The sequence below is a fragment of the Ciona intestinalis genome, chromosome 5 (assembly GCF_000224145.3).
Source record: "Ciona intestinalis chromosome 5, KH, whole genome shotgun sequence".
NCBI lineage: Eukaryota > Metazoa > Chordata > Ascidiacea > Phlebobranchia > Cionidae > Ciona > Ciona intestinalis.
Window position 1 is genome coordinate 1,072,300 of NC_020170.2, and position 11,427 is coordinate 1,083,726.

At 33.5% G+C, this 11,427-nt stretch overlaps 2 protein-coding genes across 5 annotated transcripts in view; both read right to left on the reverse strand.

The window, feature by feature from the left end:
• Nucleotides 1–130: 130 nt before the first annotated feature.
• On the reverse strand, nt 131–2,691 carry LOC108949492. Its single transcript, XM_018811847.2, has 4 exons — nt 2,570–2,691; nt 1,384–1,529; nt 641–827; nt 131–285 (listed from the first exon to the last, which is right to left on the reverse strand). Exons 1-4 carry the CDS (start codon nt 2,643–2,645, stop codon nt 161–163), a joined length of 534 nt encoding a protein of 177 aa, XP_018667392.1. The 5' UTR covers nt 2,646–2,691; the 3' UTR covers nt 131–160.
• Nucleotides 2,692–3,385: 694 nt separating this feature from the next.
• The window catches only part of LOC100178791 (nucleobindin-2), an 8,343-nt gene continuing 301 nt past the window's right edge, over nt 3,386–11,427 (reverse strand). The window contains exons 1-11 of one of the 4 annotated variants that reach the window (XM_009860291.3): nt 10,579–10,898; nt 10,226–10,333; nt 9,759–9,885; nt 8,782–8,888; nt 8,267–8,452; nt 7,090–7,180; nt 6,112–6,170; nt 5,693–5,878; nt 5,312–5,494; nt 4,810–4,953; nt 3,386–4,549 (exon numbers count right to left, since the gene is read on the reverse strand). In XM_009860291.3, the coding sequence (XP_009858593.1) occupies nt 4,010–4,549; nt 4,810–4,953; nt 5,312–5,494; nt 5,693–5,878; nt 6,112–6,170; nt 7,090–7,180; nt 8,267–8,452; nt 8,782–8,888; nt 9,759–9,885; nt 10,226–10,333; nt 10,579–10,743 (1,896 nt within the window). In that variant the 5' untranslated portion in view covers nt 10,744–10,898 and the 3' untranslated portion in view covers nt 3,386–4,009. Of the gene's footprint in view, nt 4,550–4,809; nt 4,954–5,311; nt 5,495–5,692; nt 5,879–6,111; nt 6,171–7,089; nt 7,181–7,319; nt 7,411–8,266; nt 8,453–8,781; nt 8,889–9,758; nt 9,886–10,225; nt 10,334–10,578; nt 10,899–11,427 lie in introns of those variants that run through there. The other 3 variants (XM_009860290.3, XM_018812094.2, XM_009860292.3) reach the window with 3 other exon arrangements.

Sequence of the window (11,427 nt, forward strand, 5' to 3'; positions counted from 1 at the left end):
CAGTTTAATATCTATCAAAATATGAATATTCAAGGCAAAATGATTTATAACCGATAATCTGCAAGTTGGTAAGCTAGAATAATGTTTTATAAGAAGGTAGGCCATAACATAAACACTTATTAATGTTTTGTGTCATATTTTATAGCATGAACACTTGGCATTACTTTAAAGTGCTGCCGGGAAATCCTCTTCTAGATATTGAGAACAGGTTTGAACTGGAATGATCGAGTAAACTTAAATCTAATCCTCCACACATGCTGTTGGTATGACGGTCAGACCCATATGCTGGAACAAAGTGATTATCATACAGGTGAAAGTAAATGAATAAACTGCAGAATAAGGGAACACACATTTTCTATTCTAAAGTATTCCACTACATGAACAAAAAATATTACTTTTAAAAAGATTACAAAGATCATAATACTTAAGATGGCTAGTGTAATTGACCATTTGAAACATGAAAGAACAATTTGATTTACCACGCTTAATTTAAAGGTATCTACTTCTGAAGATAAAGCATAAAATGGAATACTCAGCAATAGCAATTACGGTACTTTCATAATTCTATAAACAGAACTATAGTTGAAAGTTGACTTAACATATTATTAATACATAGCATTCTATGTTACAATTATATCACCTCTACTTCGAGCACCAGTTTTCAGCAACCTTAAATTTGCAATGGAAGCAGGGAAATTTCCTTTGCTGTTACCAGAATACACCTGATCTGCTTGTGGAATATAATTCACATCAATGTATTTAAACTGGGCATCATTTGGATCGGCGGAAAGTTGTTGAAATGATCTTCGCTGTTGAAGGTAGTTGACCTGAAATTAAACAGTTAATAATTATACATATATATATAATTAATTAATTAAATTGCATAAACAGTATAAATATTCCAAACAATAATGCAGGTATACATCCAATCTATATTATATTACAATGCAGCATGTCAACAAACACTTTACCTATTTTTTTAGTGGATTACTTAAAAATAGAGAACTGTAAAGATAGTGCCAACAAAATACGTATAATCTATAACTCATAACTACTATGGGTATCCTAAATCAGTTGCCGTAGGTTCACAATAGGTGCTTTTGCAATATTGATCAATACGGGTTGGTAGTCTATTCACCATAAAGTGATATCCTTATGTGTACATTATCATAAAGGCAATATTAGCAGACTGTTATCTGCATGTTGTCCTTGAATTGGTGCAATCAATTACACAGATATGTTCAGACATGCCTTAAACAAGACCTTTGTTATATAAGTGCGCAATACTAACGAAACCATAGTAAACCTATTTTTTTCAGTTTTCGCTATTAGAGCAACTATTTTTAACCAAAAATCAAAATAGTATATCAAAATAAGTCCTACTTGTAGCTTCAATGCCTTCCTTCTTTCTGTTTTTTTCTTGGCCGCCCATTTCTTATGTGAGGATACAATAGGAGCAAGGGCCTCCTGTACTTGATATGAAAGATCATTTTCAATCTTGGAGCGAAGGTTCACTTTCCAGCCTTGATCTGTGTTTATTGAGAAAATTAATTCGCGCCGAAGTTTTACCCTAAATTATTAGGGTTTTAGTTACACAGGAAAAACAAACAATTATTTCGATTACAAACAACCTGTGCCTGTGCATGTAGTTTCTTTTGAGTTGTAATGATGGAAAAAATGTAAGAATTGTTTGGGAAAACCCCAAAATTAAAGATTTATCTATTCTATTGTTTTCAATCTGGGTTTCATACATTTCATGCCCATTTTCAACACATGGGACTATACAAAGAAGACGGAAATTTTTTTCCGCTAGAGGCGGTAATTATTTAAATTAAAAAATACGGAAAAACGAACAAAACAGCACTACAAAGTGTTAATAAGTGTAAAACAAATTAATTAAATAATAAAAATACCTTTCTAAATACATAAAACACTAGTAAGAACGTATTTCCCACATTAGGTCGGTTATATACGCTCTTTCGTTGTGTTTACTGTCGTCGAGTCTGTGGTGTAGCGGTTTGCGTGCGGTCGTAAACTCTCTTTGTTTCATTTTTACCGAGTTCGAGTCCCGCACAGTGGAATACTTTTTTTATATTTTTTTCAAGTTTGTTTAGTTTGACGAGTTAGGGGTTAGGGGTTAGGGGTTAGGGGTTAGGGGTTAGGGGTTAGTGTTAGGGGTTAGAGGTTAGGGGTTAGAGGTTAGGGGTTAGGGGTTAGAGGTTAGGGGTTAGAGGTTAGAGGTTAGGGGTTAGTGTTAGGGGTTAGTGTTAGGGGTTAGGGGTTTATATCTTATGTGTATAAACCGTGAAACTAACTGCTCCCCATAAAATAGAGAAACGAATTTGTCATTGTCTCCTAGCGGAAAAAATTTTCCGTCTTCTCTGTATAGCTCCATGTATTTTCAACTTTAAAGTATGAAACTTATGTAGGTGATAGCAGCTTTAAACTTCAACATAATATTAGCTATAATAGGCGGTATATATGTTATGACACCATTAATAATCATTCCTGCTTAAATTGTCAAATCAGTAAAAATCTTTTATATAGTGAGGAAGTGAGCTAGACTAACCGTTTTCCAAGGACGTTGAACCGCTGCAGATAGAAATAATATCCCCAAATCGTGTTTTTCTTGAGTCTACCGACATGCACGAACATATGGTGAATTAAAATAGTAAAACAAATACAGTTACATCTGCAATACGTTCATCATATACCAGCTCGTAAAAATGTAAAAAGATTCACGACGTTTAAATAAACTTTGTTTTAAAACAAGGTTTAAGTACTAATACACTATATGAACGCTGTTTTACGGAAAATTGTATTATATATCCCAAAACTTTTGCGAAAAGATGCGCTTACAGGCTCCGCCAAGGTCAAACAGTGCTCAACTAACCCGGCGCAGCAAAAAAACGAAAGAAAAACAAAGCGGCGTCCTCTTTTTTCGCGCGTCACCCCTGACGACGGGACTTTCCCTTAGTAGTGACCGGGAACAAAACGAATTCGATTGGGCTGTTTTTCCAAAGTCCTATACCAACTCTATCTAGCTGGTTATACGTCGTTGCCCTAATAAACTTGGGTTATCAAATGAATAAATACCAACACGTAAAACAGGTTTTAATCGTACTGGCATTACCAGAGCCATAGAAATACCGACTCTGGGCATTACAATGTGCGCTAAATTAAAGAAAAAACAATATTTTGACACATAACAGCATTCAATATTCAAATTATTATGAAACAACTTCTTGGATAAATGTCTAAATCAGCGTCTGACTCCGCCTCAATGAATTCCTCTTTTTTATAAACATGACATTTACCAATAGCTCAGATGTTATGAGTGACCTCTCTCATCTGTGCCAAATAGCTAGGTTGATAAAATCACTCATTTTCCACTCTCTTTAGTTTATTAGCTTATGTCAACCACTTGGCACAAACTGACAAATAAGAAATTGAATTCCCAATTGAAAAAGTTCAGTAACTGCGATTAAAACTGCAAACAAAATAGATTTACAAGTAAAACGATATTTTGAACTGCCTTCCTATTTGAACAAAAAACAAACAGATATCTGTGTATAAAATAATTTCTAATGGAAATAGGCTTCATATAGATCTTATCAAGATAGAAGTGTACAATAAAACAGACTCTAGCATAAATAAATATAACAAGATTTTTAAAGTTTTGTCAAAAATATTTTAAGTAAAAATAACTGCGCTACGATGTATTATGTAGGCTTACATACAGAAGCCTTAAAATATAGGATTTGAAAGTAGTTGGCAGTATTTACATCAAACTTTCTATAAATGCACATTCCCCGACAGTTAGTACCAAGTATTATCCAATTCCTATCATGTAACATGTAATGCATGGTTACAAATACTCATTTAAATTTGATTTACCCCTGATGAAAAAACTTTAGTTTGTCTAAGCTTAAGTGCGTTTAAATGTGAAATTCCAAGTCAGACAAAAATGATTTTGACACAGTTGATACTTAAAAAAACACTTTTATGGTTAGGGTACAACTTGGGCTTGCTGGGCTGCTTGTGCTTGTTGGGCTGCTTGAGCTTGTTGTGCTGCTTGCGCTTGTTGTGCAGCTTGCGCTTGTTGGGCAGCTTGCGCTTGTTGAGCAGCTTGCGCTTGTTGGGCAGCTTGCGCTTGTTGAGCAGCTTGCGCTTGTTGGGCAGCTTGTGCCTGCTGTGCTGCTTGCGCTTGTTGTGCTGCTTGAGCTTGTTGTGCTGCTTGAGCTTGTTGTGCTGCTTGTGCCTGTTGTGCTGCTTGAGCTTGTTGTGCTGCTTGTGCCTGTTGTGCTGCTTGAGCTTGTTGTGCCTGTTGTGCAGCTAACTGTGCTTGCTGTGCAGCTTGGTCATGAACAGGAGGTGCAGCTGGATCTGATGGTTTGAGTTGAGTATCATCATCCACGAGTCCTTGGGCTTTCTTTACAGTCTGAAGGTCTTTGTGAGCCTTAGCTACAGCTTCATCCTTAGCAGCACCTTCAGGCATGCTGTCCAGCTTTAACTTAATATTTGAAACCGCTTTTTCAGATGCTTCATGCTGTAAATAGAAACACATAGATAATAATGAATATTCTAAACGTAAATACTACATATAAAAGTTAAATAACATTCAAAGGCTGAAGTTTAAATGTCCTTAATTCTCTTTCCTTAACATAACTATCAACTATAACTGTCAACATACACCTCTAGGCCATTACAACTGGTTTCCTTTAAATTTCATGTACTATATTATACATACTCTAAATATTAAATATTACGATGCATTTTTTTGTATTATACCTAAATATAAAAACATACCTTTGCCATTTCACTTTTCATTTGCAAAACCTCTTTACTTTGTTGCTGAAGATCTTTATGCAACTCCTGTATTTTTTCTTCCTGTTGTTTTATTTGTTGTTCCTTGTGTTCCAAGTATGCTTGTTCATGCTCTTGGATACCATCCTAAACAAGTAAGCAAAATTGAATACTTTTTCAAAGAATTCTGGCATTAGAAATGACAGGAATTAGTATGCCAACATGGAACACATTCCTCTTTTAGTAAAAAGAATCAAAAATGGTAATAAAAATACTAATTATAGAATACTTTTTAATCTTTTTTCTATAAAGAGAGGATTCTTTTTGGATTTTTTTTATATTATTTTAAAATATTTCCTTGAAGTCTAAACAACCAATTAAGGACCATGTGGAATAATTGTGCTTGACCAAGGCACATAACATACCCACACAATATATTATATAAGCATCACCAAGTCTTGAACCCATATAGTAATTACGCAAAACATTATTGTGAATTCCTTACCAGTGCAGCTTCTCGCCTATTATCACCAAGTTCCCGTCTCATTCCACCCAACGTCTTCGCTTGTGCTTTCAATACTTCAAGTTTTGCTTTAATCTCTTGTTCTTGGTCAGAAATGTTCTCTCTGTATTTACGAAGCTCATCTTGTGTGTAGAGAGTGTGCTCCAACAGCATTTGGTCAATTGTCTTCATATGAAAATGGGATGAGTTAATACATGAAATAGAAAGAATTCACAGAAATGAATTTCAAAAGTTTTAACTCTTTTTCTTCACCTTCTATGTTTTTTTACAAATATTTTTACTCTTATGCTATAAAATCAACACTTAAAATGCTTAACGGATTTCTTTTTATTTTAAATACAAGAATAAACTGTTACAACAAACCTTATAACTGTTTTCATCCGGGTTTGCAAACTCTGGTGTGTCTGAATATTTAAGAAACTCTTCCAGAGTGATGAGACCGTCATTGTTCTTATCAACCTCCTTCATCACGTGCTCCCGCATCCGTGTCCTCTCCTCTTCCATCTGCATGATGCTCTCTTCACTGTTGTCCGCATATACTTTGGAAAGCTGAAGAATAAAAAGATTTTAATAAACTTCTAATTATAAGTGTATATTTGAATTTAAAACTAAGTCAGGCTTCCGGCAGTCAAAAACTAAATAAGAAACTGTTTTTATTATATTATATAAAATGTTCAAAACATATTGCGCCAAAAGATAAGTTTAGAGTTTTCAAAGAAATATTTATTATTTAAAGACACCACTAAGAAGATGGCTCATTAAAACTACCATTAGATACTTACATCTTTATCAAATATAGCTTCAAGTTCCATTGAATCCATGTACCCATCTCCATTTACATCTGTAACATTAACAAAGTAAAATAAACTATCCCATTTCCCATACATATATTGTTATATTAACAAATGACAGATCCTGTGTTTGATTTATTCTGCAGAAACTATATTTCAACAACTTTTGTTGTATTTTTTTAATTTGCCAATTAACATTAAAACAGCTAAAAGTTTTACACCATATTGTGTTTTCTAAACAACATCAGTAGTCAGTACATTCAGGTTTACCCCAATTACTCTTAGTATTAAAAGTATTCATTCTGTAAGATTAAAAAAGAAGATGAAGCATGCAATATAAACGAATAGGTAGCAAAACATGCACAGAAGGTGGGCAGCCAATCACATGCAAATAAATTGTATTATTGTTTTGTTTCATGCATTATTTATAATGGATTAATCAAAGGGTTAACAGATTATTGTATGCTGTTAAATGTTTAAGAAATTTATTGTGTTAATAAAAGAATGGTGCAACAAATTAACTAGATAAAGAAAGTGTTTTTTCTAGAAAAAAAGCCCTGACAAGTCTTAAATGCTTACTGTCTGTTTTTACTGATGTTTTAACAGCAACACAATATCCTGTATAACTTCAATATTAAAATACCTCTGCAGGTAAGCAGTAAAGTCAAACAACTACTTTTAAAAGAAGTAAAATGCAGGAACTGGTTAAAAAAGTACAAAAGACAAAGTTAGACTAATATAAAGAAGCCCTCATACTCTGTGAACTCTTAATAAAATGTAAACTTTCTCTAATTATTTCTTTCATTATCACCTTGCAATCAGTTGCTCTTAGCAAAAATTGCATTTAATTTTCACGACTTTTACTTCTTATATTTTTTCACTGCTGTCTTGAACAAATAGAACCACCCATGCAAACGTGTAGCACCTATGGAACGCAACAACAGTGAGCATGCGCCTGTCCTGCCTCACCATGCATTTTGAAGAAGGTTTTAGGATTAAACTCCTGTTCTCCAAGCCCATCTTCCTCATTCCAAACATCCTCAAGCTGTGCCTTGCTTCCCTGGATCACGAGGATCAGAATGAAAAAGGATTTAAATTAGAAAACAGCATGCAACTGCACAGTGCAAATGATTGCGGGCAAAACATAGATATTTTGACACTACAGTGGTGCGTGGGTGCACAGACACACACACACTGACCATGTATGAAAAAGAAGGTTTTAGGATTAAATTTCTCATCCTGTAGACCGTCTTCCGTGTCCCATACATCACCAAGCTGTTCTTTGCTGCCCTATTATAAACACCATACTATGGTCTACTTGTACCAATAAAAGTGATTTGGTTGACATACCATACTAGATGTGTCTGTTGCCAATAAAATCACATTAAACTTATCATCTTATTGAATAGGCCAGTTTAAACAGCACTAAGTATTTGTTTGGTTTTGACTGTCTAAGGTGTAAAACTATAAATTATCCAGAAAAGTTTGGAAAATTACAGCAATTGTTATGTTGCATGGTTTAAAAAGCACATAATTTTTTTAAAAACTTGAAGTAACCCCTACAAAACAAACTTTGGAAATACAAAGCAATCAAACAGGGCAACCTTATACAGTACATGGTTCAGCCCGCAGACAATAAACTAATAAACACAGAGTGTCCATGTCTATCAAGTATCAATGTATTTAAACAAATTAAAGCTTGAAGGCAGGATGTAACATAGGAAGTCATCATTTGTGACTTCTTCATCCGTTTTACAAAAGTTACCAAGAAGTGGTCATTGTTTACCAGTCCCATAAATTATGGATTATTTTATTGATTATTGTATTAACATGGTACGCTGTACGCACACTTTGAAACAAAAGCAAACAAATCAATAATATGAAAAATTGACTAGGCATTTGTAGTCATAGTTGTAGAGTGTCTAAAAATTGTACTGACTGAATTAAGATAGAACTTTGTTTATTGGTCATTCGAGGGCAAATCAAACGGAATATAAACAATTTTCCAATAGGATGCATCTCTGGCTGCAGAGCATCAAAAAACTGCCATTTTAAGGCAAAATTATAATTTTTTTTACAAGAAACTCCAAAACATTTGTAATGAATTAAAATTATATATATATAAATCACTCTTTTTAAGTCTTACCGGGTGATGTATAGATGATTTATCGGCCAATTCTTGCTGATGTTTTCTGTAGTCATCTTCTGCCTTCTTTCTCTCCTGTTCATCCAACATCTTCAGTTTCTCTTCCCTTTTCATCTCCCTCCTCATCTCAAACTTCTTAAACTCCTCATGCCGGTCACGATCAAAATTTTCCAAGTCAGATGTTGCCTGGTGAAAGAAGAGGTTAAAATAAATTAAAAACTTCAGAATTTGTCCAAGCCTAATCATCATTCAAGTAAGACTGTAGGACTGGGGTAATGGGCCAAGTCTGGCCTAAATCCCAGGTCCTCACAGACCTCACCCATACAGAAGACTGTAGGACCTCATATATATGCAACCAGTTTTCTAATTTAATGTGATATATTTTCTAGATTAATGTGATATATGGTATGAGTTTGTAAATAGTAACCAACGGCAAAAACTGTAAAAACTAGACCTATTGCATACAGCACACTAAGTTAGTATGAAACAAGTTTAGAGTATTAAACAAAACTTACTGTTTTGATAAGTTTGGTCAAATCATCTGCTTCAAATGTGTGCGGACTTCCATGGTCAAGATGATTGGCTATTTGTTTAAGATATCCACTCCTCTGTACTTTGCGACCTGTGGTAACATACAAGATACAGCCATTATAAAAAGTGCACAAGCAGGAATATAGATTATGTTTGAACTGTAAAATCTGCTTGCATATAGTTATAAGCAAAACTATGGCCCAAACCAAATTGGGAAGAATTCAGGTAAAAAGCAAAACATGTTCTGTTACTTTTGCTATCATTTCGCAAACATGTTTGCATTGTTTGGACAACTACTGTTTAATTGAAATAATGGTGCCAAAAGATCAGTGTTCTCAAAACACAGTAATATCCTACATAATTGTAATAGAAATTATACAATAGAGTTTAGAAAAGGTTGTTATTTTTCAAACATTTACTAGTGCTATACATTACTTAATTAGCACATTATTCTTAACAAAGAATTAAATTACTACATTTGGAACATAATCAATAAAAAAGAGAGAAATTATCGTGATCAGGTTTCTAAAATGGTAATTTAAGGAGAGATCCCTTTGGTCCTGTACCATTCGTTGCCCCAGGCATGTTTTAACTTTTAACACAATTCTGGTGACAGTACTAGATTGCACTGTATTTTATTATTTGTGTTTCTGTATAAAATCTACATTATAAATGTGAACTTTAATCTTTAACCACATATCCTTAAAATGAACTAAAATCAGTTCTAATAATAACTAAACTTAAAATAAGAATGTATTCACCTTGTTGTACATCTTTCTTACCTACATTGACTTTATATAGACATTAACCCTACCCCAGTTATTGATTTAAGAAACAGTTTTCGACACCCTTTACCATACAAACGATACTGTTATCAAGAAAGCATATGCTACAAACACATCATACATATATATATATTCATAATATTGAACCTATTAAAAATTTTCATTTAGACATTCACCTTTGTCCAATTCAACCTTTGCATGCAGAATCTTTCTCAGTCTGTTTAATTCTTCTTTTTTTAAAGCATCAAGTTTTGTTCTTATTTCTCCAGATACGCTGTATAACTCGTTGCTCAATGCACCATTCTGTATATTAAGTATAGTTGATTAATTTACATGGTGAAACGGGTAAAATAATTATGCTACAATAAAGAATACTTAACGTAAAATTATTGCTGTCATTAACCATAAGATATCTTATAAACACATTTAAGACACAGTGTATGTGCCAAAGTTCCTTTTCTCCCAATATCAACATATAAAAGATTTGTACATACTTACAAATGTGGTAGGTTACTTTAAATATGAAATAAAATACTTTTTGTATCTTCTCAAATTATAATTTGCAATAATGAACCTGTTTATCTATAGTTTTAAAAATTGACTTGATCTAGTAAATTTAAAAACGCAAAGACTGTTGAATTACTTTAATATCATCCAAATCGGCAGTTTCCATTTTCTTTTTAAACGACTCATCACTCTCAAGAAGTTTTATCACCTTCTGTAGATACTGATCATAATACAAACCTGTGTTCTAAAAGGGAACATAGGTCAGAGGTTTATATTGAGTTTGCAACAGAATTTATGAATCTGTTTACGTCACACAAAACCTATTTAATTCAGCATGCTAAAATTTTTACATGCTGCGCAAATTGTTTATAAATTATTATTATTGGTAAAAATGTTGTAACAAATAATGTTATAGTCTCTTCCACAGCACACACCAAAGTATGTATATATAATTACTTATTTTAAAAGCATTGCATTATTATTACTTACTACTGGATTTGCATCTGGTGGGGCTTGTTCTTCATTCTGACTAACTGGTTGTTGTGGACGTTTTGTAGGTGCTGGTGCACTGTTTACTAAACTAATAAACGATAAAAGACCTACACACGCAATACATATGGTCCTATACATAACGCTGAAATGTCTGTAAGACATCTTCTATTATTATTTAAGAAAAGTTTGTGCCAAAATTTTAACACGAAGGGTATAAACAATTTGCACGTGTCGTAACTACAATAAATTGATTGCGGTTCAAGCTATCAGTCCGGTTTAAAGACTTTCATATAAGGCTACGTGGCACCAACTACGCGACTTCCAATCTCCGTTAACAGTGCATATACAAAAACCTCATGCGCTGACGTAACATAACATTCCACGGTTGATCGATCATGCGTTTCTGCATGCCCCATAGATACAGTATAAACAAAACTATAGGGCTCTAGGCCAGAGTCGTATAAACACCGAGTAGTCCAACTGCCGTCTATGTGTGTCCAAAATAGAGCAAAAGTGGTGACTTTGACAATGGGTTTAAACGAACTTGTTAAGTTTTGTTTGTGTTTTCCTATTGTGGGAAGGTGTAAAACAGCTTCTATTTACCTTACCAAACATTTTTTAGAAAAAATGTATAAATTTAACCGCTTTAAATGACTAAAATGTCGCAAATCAACCGCTTCTAATTCTAATTTTTGACTTTTTTTGACACAGAAAACAAATAACACATGTTTTTTTACATATTTCAACCTTTAAATTTGTTTTTAGGCCCAAGTTTTTCTGTAATTTACCGAAAAACATACATTTTCCCTATACCTACTGTGTTATTTTGGACCCAAATTGCCGTTC